Source organism: Stenella coeruleoalba, assembly GCF_951394435.1.
Source record: "Stenella coeruleoalba genome assembly, chromosome: 19".
Classification (NCBI taxonomy): Eukaryota; Metazoa; Chordata; class Mammalia; order Artiodactyla; family Delphinidae; genus Stenella; species Stenella coeruleoalba.
In genome coordinates this window covers 14,226,757-14,250,893 of record NC_137165.1, presented here as the reverse complement: position 1 = coordinate 14,250,893, position 24,137 = coordinate 14,226,757, and the positions used below count along the sequence as shown (strand labels likewise).

General features: G+C 44.5%; 1 protein-coding gene across 3 annotated transcripts in view; it reads left to right on the top strand.

The window, feature by feature from the left end:
* VPS53 (VPS53 subunit of GARP complex) overlaps window positions 1-24,137 on the top strand; it is a 127,312-nt gene that overhangs the window by 13,739 nt on the left and 89,436 nt on the right. For all 3 annotated transcript variants that reach the window (XR_013825035.1, XM_079904523.1, XM_079904522.1), the window contains exons 5-6: window positions 18,968-19,054; window positions 22,358-22,473. Coding sequence is in view for 2 of the 3 variants with exons in the window: in XM_079904523.1 (XP_079760649.1) it covers window positions 18,968-19,054; window positions 22,358-22,473 (203 nt within the window). In the remaining variant the exon portion in view is untranslated. The remainder of the gene's footprint in view (window positions 1-18,967; window positions 19,055-22,357; window positions 22,474-24,137) is intronic.

Sequence of the window (24,137 nt, the reverse complement as noted above, 5' to 3'; positions counted from 1 at the left end):
GACCCATCCACGCTGGAAGCCTAGTGCTCTCCCAAGCATGCCCTTTGCTTTCTGGACCTGTGCTTATGTTCTTCTTTTTGCCTAAAATGCTCTCTCTCCTCTTTTTCTTCCAGTAGCTTCACTTCAAGATCATACCCAGTTCAAACACTACTTCCTTTATGAAATTTTCTGTTTGGCTCAACAGTATATACCAAAGGAATCAGAGTTTTAGAACCCGAAGGGACTTGGAACTCATCTGGTCCACTCCTCTCATTTCACAGATGAGAAAATCGATCCCAGAATCCATCAGTTAGATGTACAGTCTCTCTGTCCACGAACTCCCACAGTCCTGCGCCCGTGTTTTTGACTTGGCTTTCGTGATCTGCTCTGACTTATCAGTGAATACATCTTGTCCCTTTGGCTCGTGTATAAGGTCCTTGAGGCAAAAGCTGTCTCTCTCTCATCTTGGCATTTCTCAGAACACATAGGCCACCTGCAATAACATTTTATTCAACTGTATTGAATATTAGGTCTGTGGGAGAGTATTTATTATTTGTAAGTAAACGAAAGCCCTCTCCCATAAAACATCATTTTGACCAGTGTGTGTGTTCTTTTAAAGATGTTTAAAGCTTGATTTGTTTATGACTAGTCCCAGCTTACTACTATTTGAAATAATAACACTACTGTTTAGTGTGTTTCCACCTATATTTAGAAAAGCTCACTAGAAACCTTGAAATACTTAAGAGAGTTTCAGGTATTTACAATTCCAAGAATGTGAAAATAAAGTGAATGATTCATCAGCACTTTCTGTTGGGTCATGCTGTGTAGATATATATATCTTTTAGTTATTTATGTTTTAACCTGTGGTCACAAACGAGCGTTATTGGAGAGGCAGGCCCAGAATTAGCCTGGAGGAAAGTCGGCCCTCCCCACCTTCACATGTTAATAGGTTACAGGTTGCTGCAGCAAAGGCAGGCCATATTTCAGAGAGCAAGACCACATTTCAAGAATGTTTAGATAGCATTTCAATCTGTGATGGAATTTGGTATCCGTCTCCTTAGCATCCAGACAGAAAGGAAGCCCAGAAGAAGTAATTGCTTTTCCTGTCATCTCCTCCATCTGTGTTTTCCAACAGCTTGTAATGCAAGCTGAAGGAGAGACTTTTTTTTTTTTTCCAGGGAGCTTTTGAGTCCTGTCCTTGTCATCTCCTAGGGGTGAGAGCCTTGCTGTCCAGCCCCAGCTGGCCGGTGGTTTGCTAAAGAGAGACTCCATTTGACTGGCATGGACTCGGGAGAATTATGGATGTTCCAAAATATTGAGTTTTTAGGTCAAGAGGCCCCAGTTTCCCCTCTTCCCTGGAACGGAGGAAAGGTTTGCTTTCAGAACTTGTTTCCGAAGCTTCTGGGGAACAACTCAGAAGGGGAGAGCAGTAATATGGGCAAAAGGAAGTTTTCCTTTTATACATTTCATCTTGATTGTGTGCTTCTTGAACAGATATGCTTTGTAATCCGTGTAAATAGGGGAAAGTGTTGACTTCACATTTGTGGTGTCTTAAAAGACGTCTTTAGCAGAAAAGTTCTTTTTGGAAAGCAGTGTTTCTGACTCAAAAATTATTTGTGGAGAGGGAGTGATTTAGAAATTGAAGACACAGTGAGTCAGTTGCTTTAGTTTCTCGAAATTTCTGAAACCCCCGCTGCCTGGTTAGCACTCTGCTGCACGTTTTGGAGAGCCTTCGATGTCGACCACCCCCTATGGGGGCAGACTTGAAGTGGTCTAGTCCGTGACCTTTTCTAACCAGAATGTGGTGCTTGTACAAAATTAATCCAGCACAGAATTCTCCCCATTTTTTTTTTTTTTTTTTTTTTTTTTGCGGTACGCGGGCCTCTCACCGTTGTGGCCTCTCCCGTTGCGGAGCACAGGCTCCGGACGTGCAGGCCCAGCGGCCATGGCTCACGGGCCCAGCTGCTCCGTGGCATGTGGGATCTTCCCGGATCGGGGCACGAACCCGTGTCCCCTGCATCGGCAGGTGGACTCTCAACCACTGTGCCACCAGGGAAGCCCTCTCCCCATTTTTATCTGTTGAAATCATCAGGCAAAAGCTTTAATTAAATGCCCACATGTTTGAAACTTTGTGGATGAGATGAGTCAATTCAGTAAGTACATGAGCTGATATGCTTTGAAACTTACACAGCTTCCCAAGAATTAAAATGGACAGCTTGAACAGAGGTAGAAAGAAAGGCAAATAGAGGAGTGGGTTAGAAGAAGAAAAAGTTAGCATGTGAAATTTCAAGAGTGGCCATACCTTTATCAATTCCTAGTCAGCTCACTGAGAATCGCCAAGAGAGGATCAGTCATGGGGCTTCCTTCTGGGTTTCCTTCAGTGTCTTGTGTGGAGCTCGGCTATAATTTAACTATTGCATCACAGCAAGACTAAGGTTTGGGAGAGGAAGAAAATTATTATTGCCATCTTCAGTTCTGCTCACTAAAACTTTGATTTGGAAGAAGCATTAGATAATTGTAGAACCACCTCCCACCCGGTTCAGGAATCCTTTCTATCACATCTCTGACGTTTCATTTTTCTGTTTCTGCTTGGATTCTTGCAGGGATGGGGAGCTCACTACTCTGTTGTTCCACAGGACTGTCTGTTCCAGTTTTGTACAGCTTTATTTTTATTTTTCTAATAAATTTGTTTTATTTATTTATTTATTTATTTAGGCTGATTGGGTCTTTGTTGCTGCGTACGGGCTTTCTAGTTGCAGCGAGCGGAGGCTACTCTTCGTTGCAGTGCACGTGCTTCTCATTGTGGTGGCTTCTCTTGTTGCAGAGCATGGGCTCTAGGCACGCAGGCTTCAGTAGTTGTGGCACAAGTGCTCAGTAGTTGTGGCGCATGGGCTTAGTTGCTCCACAGCATGTGGGATCTTCCCGGACCAGGGCTCGAAGCCGTGTCGCCTGCATTGGCAGGCGGATTCTTAACCATTGCGCCACCAGGGAAGTCCCCTGTACAGCTTTAATTGTAAGAAAGTTCTTTTTCTTACACCGAATTGAAATAGTAAAATAGACCTCAGTGGGGCTTCCCTGGTGGCGTAGTGGTTGAGAGTCTGCCTGCCGATGCAGGGGACATGGGTTCGTGCCCCGGTCCGGGAGGATCCCACATGCCGCGGAGCGGCTGGGCCCGTGAGCCATGGCCACTGAGCCTGCGCGTCCGGAGCCTGTGCTCTGCAACGGGAGAGGCCACAACAGTGAGAGGCCCGCGCACCACAAAAAAAAAAAAGAAAGAAAAGAAAATAGACCTCACTGTAACTTCTCACTGGTCTTAGTTCTGACAGCTGGACAGGTGTAGACCTAATCCCTGTCCCTTATTATAGCTTCTAAAATTAAAAATGGATATTATGTTCCTTTCCGAGCATTCCTTTTCCTAGGCTAACCACTCTTAGTTTCTTCAGCTCTATGATATGATTTCTAGACCCTTTATCATCCTGGTTGCCTTGAAGTTTGTCAGCATCCCTCCTGGACATGGGTAGACATACTGTGTGAACATACAGTGGGACAGTTTACCTCCTTGTTCTAGAGTGGGCTTGTTAACTTGGGAACTGGGAGTTCAGGGGGGTCTTTCAACTCCCAGAAATTAATTGTAAATTTTTATATGGATAGACATATGTCTGGAGAGAAGACTCATTGATTTTTCTAGATTTTCTAAGGAGTCTGTGACACAGTTCTTCCATTACCATGGATTGGGTGACATTTTTGGCAGGTGTATCACACGGTGGGCCTCTGCTGAGCTGTCAGGTATCTGAAACTTCCAGGTCAAGAGTTGCAAACAGATGCCCACAGAGCTAAGAAAGTTACCTAAATTGGCTCTGGCAGGTCAGGACGCATCTGCGGGCACCCATTGTGGGAGTGGATGCCCTGTCTAAAGGAGAGAGCCACAGCTCATTCCTCACCCACTGTTGTCATGTCTAAGCACAGACATGGAGTTTGCCAGATCTATCAGTTTTTCAAGAGAAGCCGGAAATTTGGATTTTTACGTGACTCTCCCAATTTTTAAATGTTGGTTTAGCGTTTTTCACAAGTACTTCAAAGGCCAAACAAAACACATCTGTGGGCCAACAGTTTGCAATATCTGCAATATTTTCTTCATACGAACTGCTTTTAAACTCTCCCCTCTTCCGTTTTTTTAAGGGATTCTTTGAAATTAAGTGCTGGACTTTATGTGTCTCGCTCTTGGTTTCATCTTGCCAGTTCTGCCTGATTGTTCCAGCCTGTTGAGACCTTCTGGAATCTTGATGACCTTCCCATTTATCATGAGCGGATTTGCCAGATGGGCCTTCTATGTCTTCATTCAAGTTGCATATGAAAAGGTTGACCAGGATGGGTTCAGAGTCATGTGGCATGCTATTAGCGACTTCTCATTTTTCTCTTCTTATCCTCATTTTAGTCAAAGTGCCAGGCCCAGGGGACAAAGGATTGTTTTTCCGGTCTTCGGTATCCGTCCAAGGCTGTGTTTCTTAATTTTTCCATGTTCTTCGTTTTCCTCAGCAAGGGAGGCTAATCATACTTGCCTTCTTCTCTTTTACGTAGAGATATCGTAAAGATTTATTAACTAAATCAGCAAAGCATGTTGCCTTCCAAGGAGAAAGTGTTCTTTGCTTTTCACCCTCAAAATTAGTATATCATCTGAGTCAGGCCTTAGAGCAAAAATAATTGTGCTCTCCAAGACCCTGAACTAGGTAGACGGACTTCACAGTACAGCACCGGTCTTCGTCATGTGGCATTATCACTTTGTAATTGTCAGCTCTCTTGCAAGACGGCTTGAATCTTCCCCTCCATCATTTCAAATATATCCTTTCTCTCATCTTTTCTTTGGGAGGAAAATGAAGCCCATCGATGGCAGAAAATAAAGGGCACTTAGTAGTAAAGGGACCAGGATTTCCCTGGTAGCGCAGTGGTAAAGACCTTGCGCTCCCAGTGCAGGGGCCCAGGTTCGATCCCTGGTCAGGGAACTGGATCCCACATGCATGCCACCACTAAGAGTTCGCATGCCACAACCAAGGAGCCGGCGAGCCACAACTATGGAGCCCACCTGCTGCAACTAAGGAGCCCGCCTGCCACAACCAAGACCTGGCACAACTAAATAAATTAATTTAATTTAATTTAAAAAATACTTTAAACTAGTAGAAGGACCATAAATAGTTTGGGGAGGGAAAAAAAAGACAACTGTCACTTGCTTCCTTCTACTGAAACATACTAAATCTGAAGCAAGTGAGCTTTTTAAAATGTAGGCTCAAATTTTTCCATTTGTGACCGAGAATGGTTAGGCATTTTTTGGTTTCTTTTAGATTTTTTTTGAATTGTATTTTTCAGACTGCAGACAACACTGAATGAACTTCAGCAATCGCTAAGGTGTGAGAATGGCCTGGGAGTGCAGCACGCCTTGTGATTCAGTGGGGCAGTGCTGAAGTCAGGGTGTAGTCTAGTCTTTTGCAGGGGCCAGCGCCCCTGGTTTTGACTGGGACTCTCCGCCATTCCCCAACCAGGATTTCTTCCATCGGGTGCAGAGGTCAGGGCTGGCTTGCTTTTATTTGATAAGTTGCATCCAAGTGAGTGTTCAGTTTCCCGTGCTTCTAGTGCGCTGTTGGCTGTAGTTGAGGCAAGGACTCATAGCATGTCCAGTATCGAGCACTACAGGGGCTAGGTGCGGTCGTATCACTGTACTTCATCTTTTTTACTGCCCGTGAGCCTGTATAGTGCTTTTAGGCAGAAGGACATGTCTGCTGCATATTAGAACCTCCTGCCACTTGTCCTCTAAGGTTTCTCATTTTTAGACAATCTGTAGGGAATCCAGACAGCTATCTTCTCTCTCCTCTCTGTACAGGACTGAGCATTGCATTTGGATTCTCTAAGGATTGGGGGAATTGGACACTGTCCCTAATGTGACATTAGATGGCAGCCTGGTCAAATGAAAAAACCTGAGCCTTGGATTTAAAGTTTGGCTCCTGCCACTCTCTCTATCTGTGTGACCTTGGACAGATTACTTCTCCGAACCTCAGTTTCTTCATCTGGGACATGGAGATGATAATACCTACTTCAGGGTGGTGGGGATTCGAGTTAACTAATTAAAAACACCAAGCACAACATCAGGCTCAGTCCTGTTTAGCAAATGGCCGTAATACTGCTGCTGCTGGTTATGAGGTAACCATTGGACTATCCATGTTCCTAATTCTGCGCATGCAGGCATTTCTCAAGTTCCGGTGGCTTTTCCATCAGCTCCACTCCTTTCCATCCCTGCTGCCCTGCTTTGAAGCACCTGCAGGTTTCCTTGCTCTGAAAGCCTCCTTACTGTCCCCTGGTGTGCTGTTCTTTGTGAATGGAAGTCGCAGCACAGCTTACCCGAGGCCCAGAATTGTTGCATCAGAGGTAGTGAAAGGATCTGTTCTCTTGTTCTGTCCTTAAGACTTACCTCAGACATTTGCCAGGCTGCCCCTCACTCAGAGTTTTAAGGCTTTAGAGAGGTGGGTTCAGGCAAGGGTGAAGGTTATCAAGGCTTCTAGCCTTTCCTACAGTGCCCGTTAATTTCCTGCACATCTGCACCCCAAAGGGAGGCTCTTTCTGGTCTCCCCATCTGCCTGCAGGTTTTCTCACGAGCACCCGGTGCAGATCTTGGAAACGAGCCTGAGAGGGGTGCAAACTGCTGACTATGCAGTTCCCAGAGGTTCCACGCTGTTGCACTAGCCCCACACTTGGCCCTTAGCAATTTGTTAAAAACCATAGTTGATTCCTTCCTGTCCGCTGGGATAGCATCTGCATCTTCCTCTTAGGCTCTGCCACATATGAAACAGTGCTTGGGTGTCCCCATCTCTTGGATTTCAGGAGACCTGGTTGCCTTCAGCTCTCTGATGGGTTCAAGAAATGTTGTGATTTTGCTGTTTATTTTTTTTCTCATTGTTAATGTTAGAGCAACACTCAAGCTTTCTGCATCTTGGGCAAAAGCACAACTGACCAGTGGATTTTCATGTAACATAGTATCAGAAGTTCAGTAATAAGATTTCAGATTCCACATTGCAACCAATCTTTAAGAATCTAGCACTCTTCCTCAAAAAACTTAAAGTAGAACTATCGTATGATCCAGCAATTCCACTCCTGGGTATATATCTGAAGAAAATTAAAACACTAATTCGAAAAGATACGTGCACCCCAATATTCATAGCTGCATTATTTACAATAGCCAAAATATGGAAGCAACATAAGGTATCCATTGACAGATGAATGGATAAAGAAGATGTGATATATATATATATATATATATATATGGAATGGAATATTAGTCCTGAAAAAAGAATGAAAAATTGCCATTTGCAACAACATAGATGGACCTGGAGGATATTATACTTAGTGAAATAAGTCAGAGAAATACAAATACTGTGTGTTATTACTTATATGTGGAATCTAAAAAATGATTGAATATAAGGAAACAGAAACAGACTCACAGAGTGGTTACCAGTGGGGAGCGGGAAAGGGAAGGAGCAAAATAAGGGTAAGGAATTAAGAGGTACAAACTACTATGTGTAAAATAAGCTACAAGGATATAGTGTACAGCACAGGGAATGTAGCCAATATTTTATAATAACTTTTAGTGGAATATAATCTATAAAATTTCTGAATCACTATGTTATACACTTGAAACTAATATTCTAAATTTTATGGAGTATAATCTATAAAATTTCTGAATCACTATGTTACACATTTGAAACTAATGTAATATTGTAAACCAACTATAGTTTGATTAAAAAATTTTAAAAAGAATCTACCACTTTCCAAGTTTTGATGTAGTTTCAAAAAGGATTATCAGTAAGTACCTGAAAAGGATATTAAAATATTTCTTTCTTTTCTAACTGCAAATCTGTGTGAAGCCAGATTTTCATCATGTTTTTCAACTAAAACAACTTATCACAACAGATTCAATACAGAAGCATATATGAGAGTCCAGGTGGCGTCTATTAAAGCAGACACTAAAGATATTTGCAAAGTCACAGAGACGATGCCGCTCTCTCAAGAAATTTGTTTGGAGGAAATAGAGTTATTTTTCATAAAAACATGTTATTTGTGTTAACATGTAATGGGTTTATTATTGTTATTTTTAAATGGATTAATAGATAAATTTTTTTTAACTTCTCAGTTTTAATTTCCAATATGGTATAGCTATAACCCACATAAAATCTCTTTGGGGCCCTCAGTAATTTCCAAAAGTATCAAGGGATCCTGAGATAAAAATTTTTAGAAATACTCTTTCTGAATAATATTTCAGTGTTCAATACGTAGGAATGGCAGGCAGTTCGTTCTTGATTTTAGTGACTCTAATTAGTGTATTTGTTCATTCGCTCCTACAGAAAGTCAGTGCTTTCTCCATGCTGGGCTCTCTTCTAGGCACTGGCGATAATGCAATGAACAGAGCCAAGACCCTTCTCCTCTAGAGCTGACACCAAGTGTGAAGGTCTCTCGTTTCCAAATTCTCTATTAAGGACTTATCCTCATGACCTTGGTTCACTAAGCCTGTTTGCCAGAAAAGAGATGTTGAATTTTATCATATGCCTTTCCATCTTCTTCTGATAGGAGCATATGGTTTTTCCATTTGATGATTAGCTTAGTTTTGTTTTGTTTTTAATATTTAACCCACCTTAAATACCTGCTGAGTCACAGTGTATTGTCCTGGTATCTGTATCTGGGATTTTCATTCCTGTTCAAAAACTTCATTCCTTTTTCACAACTGAGTAATACTCCATTGCATGTGTACACCACATTTTGTTTATCCATTCATGTGTTCATGGACGTGAGCAATGCCATAATGAACACTGACATACAAATATCTGAGTCCCTGCTTTCAGTTCCTTTCAGTATATACCTAGGGTGTGGAATGGCTGGATCATATGGTAATTTTTAATCATTTCAATATTTAATCTCCTTCACATTAAATGGAAATGGAGACTTTTTTCCATATTGTTCTGAACTTTAATATATTCTTCCTCTAGACAAGCCTGTTTTGTCTTCATTTAATCCATACAGACGATGTGTTTCAGATTAGTTACAGGCTTAAGTTTTTGTGTTCAGTACCTAATAATAATACTGCTGCCTTCTCTGAAAAAGAAAACTACCATGATGATTTCTTTTAGTTAGCATGTCCAGCATTTGGACTATTTCCTTCCTGACCTTAGAAACACATCAAGTCCCTCTTGTGTGCAACATGATTATTGAAAATGGTTTTAGGAAAATAGTATTGCCAAGGAGGAACACTGAAGTGTATTATTCTTCTGAGCCATCTCCATGTACATTGGCACTCTACAGGAGCCAACAAAGAAGGTCAAGCATAACTTTTGCCATCTGCTTGTTCCCATGTTAAGGGCAGTCACAAGTTTAAACTACAGTCTCTGCATCTAAAGAGGAAAATGCTATTCATCACGACTGTAGCTGCTCTGGCTGTTACCCAGGTTACTCTTGCTTTTGACTGCTGGTTGTTAGTGATGGAAGGAAAATTCCACCCTTAGTTTGAGTTTGCCCGTGAGAAAAATTGCAGTATTGCTGCTGACAAGGTGAAGCTTTCTGGGTTTTAGATCCTTGACAGGGGAAGTCATCCAGGTGTGTTTGAACAATGGATGGGAATTTGAAACTATGTTACTTCATGTAAGAACTTGACCTCCTTTTTTCTCTCCCTTCTCTCATCCATGGAAATACAGAATTTAGAGTAGCATGAATTCAATTCTGTGGTGGTTCTGTCAACATTTCCATTCATAAATCCCTATTTTCAGGAGTCTGTAACACAGCTGTAAAATGTCCTTCACTCTAATTTGGACTCTAAGGTCTCCTCTGGAAGGAGATTCGTTTTGCCAAACCAGAGATAATGCCTTTTTAGTCTGTTTTGGTTTGGTGTTCTATAGTTGTCTAAATCAAAGCTCTAAAATATACAAGACACGGTCATTCAGATAGCATTGGATCACATGCCAGGATTTCTGATTTTTGTTTCCATGGTACATTGTGGACCCTCTGAGCAGATGCCGTGTTCACCTCTAGGCATTGTATGTGACACCTAGAATTTGCATGTTGGGCAAACTACATGAGTGTCACTCTCATAATGGCCCCCAACCAGAAGGGGGATGTTTCTTCTACAGATATACTTAAAGATAGGTAAATCTGATGGTCCAAATACCATCTTCTGTAAAACAGAAGAGGTGAATTGAGGAGTCTTTACCCCATCTCCGACCTAGTTACTCACCCTTGTCTTCTTGTCATACTTCTGAACTCTTCTTGTTCTCAGTCACATGAGAACAGTAGGGACAGAGAGCCAACTGTTATTGATATAATATCATTTATGTTAAGCCACGTGCTATACTTTTTTTTTTCATCGAATACTTGGAGATTCTGATATTTGGAGATTTTGGTTTCTGGATTAGCATCTTGTGGTCCAGTTCCAATACACTTGTCAGCCCTGTAATTACCCAGATCTCTAGAATGAAGAAGGTACTGCTGGAAGACTCATGTGTCATTCTTTATTGATTCACTATAAGCAGAGACACATTTTGAGTTGCTTAGGCAGAAGGTACATTTTGATTTGTTTGTCTTAATATATAGTGCTTATGTTTTATTACAATATAAATACGTTTATCTTGGGGAATGCCCTGGTGGTCCAGTGGTTAGCACTCAGCACTTTCACTGCCAGGGCCCCTGTTTGATCCCTGGTCAGGGAACTAAGATCCCATGAGCCGTGAGGTGCAGCCAAAAAAAAAAAACCCCCCAAAAACAAAACAAAACCAAAAAAGCAAATAAACATGTTTATCTTACGTTCTACAAAACATTGTTGCATCAATTACTTAATCCTCACAAAGATGTGAATTAGACCAAATAGATGTTATTCTCCCAATTTTACAGATGTAGGAACAGGCTCACACAGGTTCTGTGACTTGCCCCAAATTACACTGGGTGAGCTAATCACAGGTCCAGATTTTCTGATCTGGCCTTACCTGTGTACACCAAATTCTCTTTTGAAACAGGGACAAACTTTAAAAGCAGATTTGGGAGGCACTTTTTTTCCACTGCAGCACCTGGAAAGTTAACTGGTTCACAAGGGAATCCAAACAGTGACAGTGACTGTGGCCTCCTTAACCAGCTGGGCCCCTCTCAGCATGAAGAGAGGAACTCCAGGAGGGAAGGAGAGAACTGAGCACCTGTGGTCCTGAACACGTGGGACCCGATCCTGAAGGGAGGTGAAACAGGAAGAGAAAGTCATCCAGATGAAACCCCAAGGCGGGCCGTAGCCTGAAGGGCTTTGGCACAGGAGGTGTCTCTGCAAAGCAGCTGAAGGAGCATCCAGAAGTCAACCCCAGATGAAGCCCTGAATCAAAACCCGTAACACAGATGAGAGTTACTGAGTGACTGCAGTGGGGGATTTGAATTTCACTTGGCAGCTGGGAAGTCCTAGCTATTTGCGGGAGATAGGCCTTTGTTAAACTCAGGCAGATTGTTCCTTTAAATGTGCCCCCATCTTCTACAGTATTGCATTTCTGTACCTTCTATTCAGCAAAGCAACTGAGACTCTTGCTTGAATTTTTCCTTCTCCGACTCCATTTGGAGTTGTTGCTTTAAATGCGCTCATCCTCAGGGGTTGCATTTCATCAAAGGAGGCTGTGCTTGAGTGCATTACCCCCTCCCCGCTATTTCAGGAGGAACAGATTTAAGTTACAGGTGATAACAGGAATAAGCAGAACTTTAAAATCTAAATGTTTAGTCTTGTTTGGGTACTGCTGAATTTGTGTCCCAGCCCTGTCTTACAATTTTAATTTCTGGCTTGTTTCCTAAAAACAATAAAAATGAACTCTTTGGTTCACATTTTCAGTGGATGTGGTTTGCAGACATCGTAAATTAAAGTAACAGGTGGAACAGAGCATTTTAACAAATAAGGTGAAAATTACTCCTTTTGCCCTTTATATTCTTTTGGTTCACAAACTTGGAAAGAAATCTGTGCTTTAAATAAAGCCCCTTTATACTCGAGGTTTCTGAATGGGCTAAGGAGGAATTAACGTTAGCACCAATGCTTTGCCTCTGATGGGTGCCCGTCTGGCATTTGACCGGGGCTGCCAGGCCTGGAAGGTACCTAGTGTGTTCAAGGACACAGAGAAGCGTGATGCTGTGCACATGCAGCCGTCCATGGCGGTGAGATCCCTGGAGCCTCTGCTCCTGTTTAGCACCATTGTGGGGAATGGGCTGCGTTGTTTTTATTGCTGAGAGTTCTTAAAGCACCTCTGCTCTAGCCGGGGATGCCTTGTTTCCATAGCAACAGCTCTCAGTGGTACCAGGCTAGCCAGTAGTGTCAAAAGAAGGGACATTCCGTAAATAGAGGCTACTTACCCATAGGTGTCTGCCTTTAGTGGATGTCACAGGGCACTTTGTTCAGGGCTCATCAGATGTGGTCGCCCTCAGCAACATTTTTGCGGAGTCCTTTGCTTTCCAAATGATCCTGGCATTCATACTTCTTTCTGTCGTTCTCATCTTGTAGTTATTTGTTTCTCGCGTATCCCTCACAAGCTCTTTAAAGATGTGTCCCCATCTGCGAACGTTTTCTCTCCGTATCTAGCTTAGTGCATATAGTAGGCACTCACTTTTTGTTGACGGGGCGAACAAAAGATTGAAACTTTTTTTTCCCCTGGAGAATGGCTCATTTACAACATGGTTCAAGGAGACCACCCTCCGATCCATGAGCCACTCTTGTGTGTGTGCCTGCTGATGTTGAACTTAACCAGCCTATTGGCAAAGCTCTAAAATACGGATCGACAACCTTTGGTTCTCAGAGGGACAGTCTCATCTGAAATGTCACACTCTATCTGGGAGATCTGGGAATAATATTAATAATTACCATTTAGTAAACCCCTTCTGTGAGCTGCATCCTCCGTCAGGATTCTCTCGACTGCAGAAGACAAAAGCCCAGCTCAAACTGGTTTAGGCAAAAGGGGGATTACTTGGAAGCCTCTTGTGTCTTGTTTTGAACAGTCAGTTTGTGAAGGAGTAGTTTCTCAGCTGGGCTTTTCAAACAGCGGAAGGTGGCCCTGGAATACAGCTCTGGGTCTTTCTGTCTGTGTCTCTCTCTGGGAGTCGGCTTCATTGTCTCTACCTGGAGACCAGCTACTATCTACCCTAATTTCACATCGTGGGGATGCCACCACCAGAGAGAGAGAAACTTTGTTTCCCAATTCGTTCTGGAAAATCACAGAAAAGCGCCAGGTGGCCCAGCTTAGGCCTGGACTGCCTCTGGGACAGCGACTCAGAACACAGTGAGAGGAAGACTCCCAGGAGGAAGGCAGTACTGAGTAAACAGTACCCAAGGTGTTTACTGCTAAGCCCTGTTTTCCTAACAACAAGTCTCTGGGTTGGGACTGTTGTCCCTGTTCTAGAAATGGTGAGTCTGCGCCTCCTAGAGGTTAACTGGCTTACCAGAGATCACACAGTAAGTGGCAAGGCCGGCATTCGAATCCCAGTCTGCTGGTTCAAAAAACCCCTGCTTTTTACTAAAACAGTACATTGTTTTTCCAAATAATAGGAAGGGAACCGGCAGACAGATGTAAAGTTGGACCACAGAAATGATAGCAGAATAAGTGGGAAAATATCGTTTTCTTCCCAGTAACCTTGAATATTAGCACCTTATTTTTTTTCAAAGAACAGAATGCCATATTAGTTCTTCTGAAAATGAGCAGCCTCTTCCTCCTTCCTGTAGTGGCAGCAAATGGGATCTCAGTTTTCAATCTCTTAAAGGCTGCCCGTGGACTCACAGGATAAAGGCAATATAATTCTCTCATAGAGCAAACTGCAAAGTTCGATGCGTCTAAGAGCCAGAGGGGATGTTAATTTCTCAAGGCATTTCCATTGGCTCGGATCCGCTCTATCTACACAGGTGGCTGACACAGTGCTGGGGAGAAAAAAGAGATGAAAGAAGAAGAAAGCAGTGGGGTCTGTGCCAGGTTCCATGCTGCTTATCTTCTGCGCACGTGACCTAGTGTGGCTTTGGTAGCCTGTTCAGAGTCTGCTTCAGGAGGCAAGGAAAATTAAGAAGAATGGTTACAGTTAATGATGCACAAAAATACAGAGATAGCATAATTGGTTCTGCTGAGTCTTCTGGGTCAGCTCGGTGGGTCGCCTTGCATCCCATGATTGCAGGATTTGAGTTAGTAAAGAGGACGACCACTGCCTCCTAATAGCACCCTCGCATGCAGGCTGCAGCCACGCTCCAGTGCTCGATTCAGAAACTCCGGTAAGGGTGGGTTGAAAGCAGACATTTTTGGGTGATTAGTTCTGTTTTTAATCCACATACAGCCTGGAATGGAAAAGTAGCCACATTTCATTTTAAAGAGTGTCCAGGGACAGTGCCAGAATCTTTCTTTCAGCACATTTTCTGATTAGCTACGTATAAAAGTATTTTAGTGTTACTTAAAAATAAAATCTTAACCTTTTATAGGTCTTATGATTTTTCCAATTACAAAACAGTCCTCTTCCTGTGTGATTGATTTTTAGACATTAGATATCAAATGTTAGGGTGTGTGTTGAGAATGGACTTGCTGACGGAATGAATGCTTCAGAAGAACCTTTTTGACTCTGGAAAGTGAATTATATTAAATTTTCTCTACTTCAGTGCATTGTTATAACAAGTGAAAGTATTCCAGCCTGAAAAAAAAAATCTGGCAGACAGTTTGTCTTTCTTTAAGACTGTGAAATGTAAGATTGTGTGAGTCTCACTTGTTTGCTGAAAGAAAAAAGTGGTACCTTGAGCAGAGACAACTCTGGTAGGATGCCAGATGGAGAGTAAGAGAAAAATAGGGATAGAAACCCTTTCTCTGAGAAAGGATCGTGGAAACTTCTTCAGCCCTGAGATCTAAGTATAGAACTGGCCCTTTTTGCCTTTCTTAGCTGAATGTCATGTGTCTTAGAGTGTTTGGCCAGAACATGATGGCTACAATCCCATCAGCACATCCTTATACCATGACATGACCAGCAAGATCACAGAATTTCATGCAAGCTGTGCCCCAGAAGGTGCGCAGTTGCCGGCAAGGGCCTCTGTAGTGCTTTTCCGTGCCACGAGGCAACATGTTTTAGAAGGTTCCGGGGGGTTAGAATTTACTCACCCCTGGCAGCGTCAGGAGCCTTAGATTCCACATTAGCCAAATAGGTAACAGTTGCAGAAAGTGTGATGCCGTGTTTTTGAACCACTGCTTACAGTTGTGCCTGGAGTTAGGGAAAGCCATGGGTGTCATCCTACCTCATCCAGAACAGTAGCCTCAGCACTGCTACTCTTCTGAGAAGTGCCCCACGATGTTTTTTTTTTTTTTTTTTTGCGGTATGTGGGCCTCTCACTGTTGTGGCCTCCCACATCCGTCGCGGAGCACAGGCTCCGGATGCGCAGGCTCAGCGGCCATGGCTCACGGCCCCAGCCGCTCCGCGGCATGTGGGATCTTCCCGGACCGGGGCACGAACCTGTGTCCCCTGCATCGGCAGGCGGACTCTCAACCACTGCGCCACCAGGGAAGCCCCCCCACGATGTTTTTAATCTGTTGGCACATGTTTGTCGAGTTCCAGCTGTGCTCCAGCTTTGGTTAGATGCTGTAGTTGAGGTGATCATATGATTTATCATCAGAGTCACTTTTGGAGTGAGAAGGAGCTAGTGGTGATTATACTGAGACAGTACTTATCAGCTGGGCCTGTCATTCTGGCCACCAGAATGGGCAATTGCCTGAACCATAGGGGATTTAAGAGTGCCATTCATATCCTTGGGCCACACTCTAAAGGGTACTTACAGCCCCGTTAGAGAGCTGGTACTTAAACAGTAAACAATTCAAGAACATTATAAAAAAGTCCTTCTCTTCCGAAACTGTCCCATTACCCACCCCCTACCCCCCCAATCAATTTCTCCTCTTCTTGTGTACTCTCTTGTCTTCTCACAATAAAAGCTTCTTGAAAAAATAGTCTATACCAGGAGTCAGCAAGCATTTTCTATTAAGGACCAGGTAGTAAGTATTTTAGATTTTATATGCCATCTGGTCTCTGGCAACTACCCATCCCTGCTGTTACGTGGAGCAAGTGGCCACAGACAATTCCTAAATGAACGGGATTGTGTGATCCAAGCTGTCATTGTTTACAGAAACAGGTGGCACACTGGGCTTGGCCCCGAGGCCATCATTTGCTGGCCCCTGCTCTCACACGCACTGTCTCCACTGGAATCACTCTTGTCAAGGTCATCAGTGACTTCCCTGGTGTCCAGTTTGGTGGTCATCCTCTGTCCTAATCTTACGTGAATTTTCAACAATGTAAGACATAATCACTCTTTTCCTCTTCCTTCCAACACTTTTGTTTGGCTTCTGTGACACCATAGTCCCTGATTTTCTCTCCTGTCACTGGTGGTTTTTCTCTTGCATCTTTCCTCCCTCCTTTTTTCTCTTAGACTGCTGAACATTGGAGTGTCCAAGGGCTCAGCCCTGGGCCATCTTCTCTTCTCTTCTTTTCTCTTCTGTCTGTACCCTCTTCCTAGGTGATTTTTAGTCCTACAGACTTAAGTGTCATCTATAAGCTGATGACTTCTGAATTTCAATTTCTCTCTTCCAAGCTCCAGACTCATATGTCCATCTTGATATCTCCACTTGATATATATGTATGTATCCCTAGGTGCAAACATGCATTTGCCCAGGCTGGTCAAAAGCCCTGGAAATAGACCTAATATCTGTGTAGCTTTCAACACCTATTATGTCATTGAGTCTTCCCAACAACACCTGAAGTAGGTGGCATCGTCACCACTTTGCAGATGAGGAAACTGATCCCTAGAGAGGTTGCCCTGCTGGTATGTGACAGCAGAGACAGGCCTCAAACTCCTGCCTTCTGGCTGGAAAGTGGAGGGATTTCTCACTGCACCACAACTGTTTTGGGGGTGCTGAATCTGGGAGTGAGGGAGGCAGGATGGTAGGAAGCAGAGAGGAAGCAGCTGCTGAGTGAGGCACCCTCTTGGGAGGGAATGGGTTTGAGAGGGGCTGCTCAGTGAGGCCCAATTCCGTTCCATCGCCCCTTTTGATTGGTTACTACTCTTCAGGTAAAACTTCCCGAGTTACGGATTTTGGTCTCTGATAGCAATGCCAACTGTTGTTCTAAGACCAAACCTTCTGATGATTAAAATACCTCTGTCCAGGTGAGAGAAATGACAAGTATAAAAGCTTCTTTGCTCCCCAGCCTTGGTAGATATAAGTGAAGCGATCCAGCAGAGCAAACGCCCACTCCCTGCCTGTCCCAGGAGGTGGTGTGAGCCGCTGTTTATTCGACTAGCATCACCTCAGACTTGGCAACAAACGGGTAAAGGAAGCCATAACATAGTCACACGCAGAAGCTCGGTATCCTTGTCCCCAGGCGTGAAACCCCTGCAGATCCCAGAGATGAAGAAGGTCAGAAGAGAGCTCTGTCTGGGACTGAGCCACACACAGAGCGAGGAGCTGCAGGGGAAGGAAGGAGTCCCAGCATCAGGAGAAGTGGGCCTCCTGGAAACCTGGGAAAGACAGGGAGATACAATCCCTCCTTCCAACAAGGAAGGAACTTCCTGCAGCGGAAGCAGACTTAAGTTTGCTTTTTGAGCATGTTTTTCAGCCATAAAGAAAACGTGTTAGTTCATAGTCTAGAGGTAGCTCTTCTGCTGGGTTCTACTGAAGGCGGAGGTTCAAATACCTCTGTCAGGGCTTTTGACTTTCTCCCCAAGTCGCAGCTTTACTGTCCTCTTTCCTCTGTCAGGGTGTCCTCAGGGAGGCTGGCTATTTCCCCCCTGCAGGCACAGGTGGCCACACACAGCTCTAGGGCGATGCTGGCCTTGTCATTACATTTACAAAGGGTTCGGGAAGCCATGTTAGGGCAGGCCACTCTTTTTTTTTTTTTTTAATTATTATTACTTTTTTGATGTGGACCATTTTTAAAGTCTTTACTGAATTTGTTGCACTATTGCTTCTGTTTTGTGTTTTCGGTTTTGTGGCCGCGAGGCATGTGGGATCTTAGTGCCCTGACCAGGGATCGAACCCACATCCCCTGCATTGGAAGGTGAAGTCTTAACCACTGGACCGTCCGGGAAGTCCCCAGGCCACTCTTAAATCCAAAATAAAGTGCGTTCAATGAAATAAAGTGGGAGTTCTTTTGGCTGCTGCCTCTTTCACCAGTACATGTGTTCTTCACGTGTGCGGCTGAGCGCCCTCTCCCCTCCCCTAATACTGCTTCCCAGACTCACGCAATTACCACTGTGGGTTGTAATGCTTTTAATGGGTGGCATCCATCTTTGTTGGTTTTTATTTCAGTGGAAACATTTAGCTCACCGTTAGGTGTAAGTATTCCTTTCTAACTTCATTTCATTGGTTTCCAAGTGGGGTACTTACAGATGTCGTTAAGGTCTGCCCACGATTTTGGAGTCCCCATGTGCAGCCGTGACTGTTTTTTTTTTTTGATGGCATCATCTTCTGGAACTCTCAAAACCCAGAGCTTCCCCTACCCCCAACTTTGAGCCACCTATGTCTCTCTTCAGGGTTTTGAAGGTTACTGCATACGTGCGCACACACACACACACACACACATATACACACAGATGTGCATGTCTTATTTATTTGTTTTCATCACTGATGACAGTGATGTCATCAGTGTAGTAATCACTGATACAGAGGGAAATATGTGTAGTAATTATGTGTAGTAATCACTGATACAGAGGGAAATAGTTTAGTTTTTAAATTAAAACTTTATGATGCCACTTGGCAAGAGCTCTGAGTGTTTATTTGCCTGTATCCAAATGGTGGACTCCCTCTGCCTCTGCTGCTTCGGCCTCAGGTCTGGTAAAATTGTCAGTGCAAGTGCAGCGAAGCAAGAGAGCTTTAGGCATTTTCTTCTGAGGCTGCACTTGATCACAGTGTAGGGACCGGTGCTGCCTTGTTTTTCATTTATGCTCTTATTCTAGGCACTTGAAGAGGCCCAGAAAGCGATTCAGCAACTCTTTGGAAAAATCAAAGACATCAAGGACAAAGCAGAAAAATCGGAGCAAATGGTGAGTTCCGGTCTCTTCCGGACATTTTTGCGCCGGAAGAGGAAGTTGGCTTCTCGTCCAGTCACACTAGTCAATAGACTTGTTCTCCCTCTTCCTGCCAAGCACAGCGCCCACGTCTCCAGTGCTGGCCCTGGGACGACGTCCATTCAGGAGGTGCCGCTAGACATGCAGTGACTCACTGTCTCTGCTGCCCTGTATTTGCAGCCCTGTTTTTAAACAGGGAAAGTTCTCTTCTTCTCCTTTCCCCAAAATAGTTTCCTAGTCATTTTAGATTCCTTTCTCTAGCATTTGTTTATATCACGTGTTTCTCAGTTCAGATGTATGACATGTAACTTGGCATTGCTTGAAAACTGGACCTGGATCTGGGAGGTGGGCCGCATCCTGCCTGTGATACGTGCTGAGGGGCTTGATTAAGCTCTCCCTCTACGCAGTGCTGCCCTCGGGTGATGTGTTCAGGGACCTCCACCGACCGAGAGGCCCGCCAGTTTCTTCCACTCTTAATAAGAATAGTAACTACCTCAAAGGGATGTTGTAAGAATTAAACGTATGAAGAGCACAGAGCATAGTACTGGGCTGGGGTTAATGAACGAAAGCTATTATTAATGTCATTCTTTTCCCCCTACTCGTTTTGGTTATAAAAACGCCTAAACCCTCCCAGACTTCTCTGCCTACATCTTATTATAATCTACTCAGGAACAGATCCGAGGTCACACTCCCATGGACCCTTCAGTTCTCTTCAGTGGCCATTTGGCAAGACTGGACAGGCTGTGGAAGGCGGCAGGGGCGGGCCTGGCTTCAGCGGAGGGCATGGGGCGGTGGGGTGGGAGAGGGGACAGTTGGATACCATTAGTGAGCCGCATGGCCTCTGACGTCAGACCGCCTGCCTTCAGATCCACCCTCTCTCCTTCCTCCCTGGGGGCCTTAAGCAAGTCACTTACCCCCTCTGTACCTCAGCTGCCTCTCTGTGAAGTGGAGGTAATATTTGTGTGTACATCACAGAATTGTGGAGGTTCATGAGCACTTAGGATTCTGATCTGCTAGTCTGGACCACGCTCCCTCTGGAAGCTGAGGGGGGATGCAATAACAGTCTGAGTAGACCGCTCCTAACGCCAGTAGATGTTTTATTTTAAAGCAGTCTGGGACTTCCCTGGCGGTCCAGTGGTTAGGACTCTGCGCTTCCAATGCAGGGGGCGTGGGTTTGATCCCTGGTCGGGGAACTAAGATCCCATAAGCCGTGTGGTGTGGCCAAAAAAAAAAAAAAAAGCAGTCTGCTTCCCCAGACGGTGCTTTGCTAAAGGGAAGAAGAGGATATTTGTGGAGCTCTTTCACTGTGCCAAGCACTGTGCCCGTTCCTTTATACAAGTGATCTAACTTTGCCCTCACAACAGCCTTACGAACTCGGTTTTCCTCTCATTATTATTTTTATGATTGACCGTTTTATCAGTGAGGAAACTGAGACTCGGTGAGGCTGAGCCACTTGGTCTAGGACACCGAGTCGGTGAGTGAAAGAGCCGAGATTCAATCTGAGAACTGTCTGACTCCCAAACCTGCCATGTCCTGTTCTGTCCTTTTTTGGCTGCCCAGGGGTAACAGTTAAGGTAAATTAACGACCAGCATTCTGTTTTGCGAACCGGTCAGGTGAACCGGTGTGGCCTGAGCACCACTTGCGTGAGCTGCCATTAAGGGCTTTATTTGGGGAATAACAAGAAGTTGGGTTTGTCTAGGGAAGCACAGGGTGTGTGATGGGGAGAGATGGGGAACACTGGGAGTGAAGGGACCAGTGAGCTCCGGTGCAAAGCAGCGAGGGCCCGGAGGAGGAGCAGAAGGGACAGAGTCTTGAGATGAGGCAGAGGAAGAATGTTCCGGATTTAATGACTGACTAATGATGCAGGACCTGCAGGAATGAGAAGACTGGTAGATGACGCTGACTTTTAACACAGTAGTTGAAGACCCCTGATGCTAGTGCTGGAGCTAAGGAACCCAGGAAGAAGTACAGGGATTTTTTTTTTTTTTGATGGGAAAGAGAATGATGATTTATTTCAGAGTTGGAAGGGTAATTAGATTATAAGGCCGAACTCCTATATCTAGTTTATTATATCAGTCTTGATCGTCTCTCCCCCCAGACTCAGTTATTTGGTAAAAGTGTGGTAGGTTCTTCACCTCTTCCCCAAACCCCCACGATAGAAATAGAGACATTTTGGTGGCCTGAGGGTCACAGAGAGAGCAGGCTTGATGGGCCAAGTCCCCGTGAAAGACGCTTTCTCTGCTAGGATCCAGGTCAGCCTTGCAGCTTTGTAGGTGTGGATCTCAGCTGTACAGGTCGTGACCTTTACTTCGTAACTCTACCCAGGATGATCAAACTCTAAAAAATCAGGTCATGTGAATTTAACTCACTACCGGCCTTTTTCACTTTTAATGGGAGACCTATGTTTCCAGTAACTAGGATGTTTGTGCCTGGTATCCAGGGCGCTCCCTTCCCTCCGGGTGTCATAGAACCTGGGGAACCTAATTGCTCTTCAGAAAGTTTCTTGTTCAGCATGGACTCAGGCAGTTTAGTGAAGAGTCCGCCTGGGTGTTAGTAAAGGTGGAGAATTGTTCCCACCTCACTACTGAATGTACTTTTCTAGTGACTTAAATATACTTACGTTCCCAGCTACAGAGTTTCTTTCTCTTGGACCCGCTGGATCAACACTGTTGGCATTTTACTCCCCTGATGGCCATCTGTCTCCCTGAAGGCTCTGCTCTTAATGATGTCATGTTAAGCTTACTTTGTGGGGGTTACATTTCAGTCTTCTTGAGATTTGAGGAGAAATCTGGAGACCGGATAATAAGCCCTAGATCCACGAATAAAGCCCATCTCAATAGAATTAGCTGAGTCATACTCTGCTATCCATTTTGTATGGAACCTAGTAACCCCGGTGCCAGAAGGCATACTTCCCTGACCTTGTTCAGGAGGAGATCGGCGTCCTTGGCTGCTGGACACCGTGTGCTCCATACTCAGTCACCATGTGGCTCACTCCTCTTTACTTGGGGTGAAGAATAGAGTTCATTTCATTCTCACAACTGAGGATTTTGTAACCCTGGGTAAAGTCTGCTGAAGAAATGCCCAATTAAATGTAAACGGGCTGATTGGAAATTATTTTGAGTATGTATTGGGAGGACACCTGTGTTTTCTCCGAGGGCTAACGCGAGGTATGTTTGTCCCTATTTCGTTTGCATTATTTTCTCCGGAGGCCACTGGCAGACCGGTTGACGTCTGTTTTAACCCTCCTCCTTTTTCTCCTGTGGTTTTTCACTGTTTAGGTGAAGGAAATCACCCGCGACATCAAGCAGTTAGATCACGCCAAACGCCACCTGACCACCTCGATCACGACGCTGAACCACCTGCACATGCTGGCGGGCGGCGTTGATTCCCTCGAGTAAGCACGTCAGCGGTCCCTTTCAGGTCCACGGGAAATAAATGTATCAGAGGAGATGGCACCGTAGGTTTATTTACTTCTCAGCCAGGAGAGTCTCATCATCCTGGCCCACTTCCTGCAAAGCGATCTCAGATGTTTAGGCACCACTTTGGCTTTGTGCTCTCGGGTGCTCAACGTGTAACAGACACCCGAGACTTTGAGGTGAGGGGCAGGTGAGTCTGAAGGGGCCCAAAAAGCATGTGGAGAATGACTTCAAGAGCACAGGTCATTTCCATGTGGTAGATCTCTACCACGGAGGCTGACGAGGCAGTGTAGGGCTGTAATCACGCCCCCAGCCTGCACGTTGGCAAGTTTTCCTGCTTATGTTGGGCTCAGTTGCACTGTCGTTGAACATGCCTTATGGAAACAGATCCTTGTACCCACTTCTTTCTTTTTTTTTCCACCCACTTGTCCAAAGGCAGAAGCTTTCTGTTTGGCTTGTAGGGGAACTATAGGGAATGGTACATGAGAACATGAGAAACAGTATTAAAAGGAAGAGTTGGTTATTGACCACAATGAAGCAGCCCAAAGGCCTCCTTTCCTAGAAGATTCTGATATTCCTGTTCACTTTTGTGGTCTGTCTCATGAGAATTGCCCCTGTCCCAGCCTCAGTGTAATCTCATGTGTGGATAAAGAAAGAGCACCTCCATAGGAATTTAGACACAGTGTCCAAAGTTGGGGGAAGTAGGGGACAGACTCCTTCCTGGTCTCTCCCAGAGATTGCATGGTCTTCAGTGAACCCTGGCCTGTTCTCCTGCGAGCAGTGATCGGAGAGGACAGCAGGCCCATAGGAGACTGGAAGAGCAGTGTCCTTGTCCCTTTCCCCAGGTGCTCAGTGCTTTCCAACAAACCAGCAGACCAGGCAGTGATAGCAACGTAACTCCTTGGCTTGAAATTGAGCCTGTCTTTTTAAATGCCTTGTAAAGGAAGTCATAAATTATACGTTTAATTAAAAAACCCAATCCTAATGAAAATTTCAAATCTAATCGTTTGTTCCTTCCTTGCTGTGTGTAACTGTTGATTTTATCAGCATCCTTTTATTTAAGCTTCATTAACCTTAGCAGCAGGGAACCTAAACACACCTAAACATACACAGAGTTGCTTAACATTGGCTTAAAGTCTACAGATTTGAGTTAACATGTAAGTGCATATACATGCTCTTTGTTGTGTCCTGAGATATGTTTGGTTTGCTCAAATGCCGTAACCCTCCAATAATAACATCCCGACCCCTGCTGTCTGTCAAAAGCCAGCTGATCCATAATACCCAAATCCCAAATCCCAAATCCACAGTCTTCCCAGATTCCCCTTCCCCCGCCCAGGGAGACTCCATCACTCACACATTCTTTCCTACGTCCCAGAGCACGTAACTTGGACTTCTGTTTAGAGCTCCATTCATCCTACTTGGTACTACTTAGATGTGTCCTGTTGCTCTCCCTTACTAACTCATGTTCCCTTAAGCATTTGGACCTGGTCTTATTTTTTTTTCTCCCCCAGTGCACAGCACCATATATATTCAGTGCTCAGGAAATGCTTATTAAGTTGAATTGATGTCTGTTTTAGAGCTGAGAGTAGGTTGGTCCATATCTGTATCTTGTGTCCTTAGTGTTTTTCTGGAGTCCTCAACT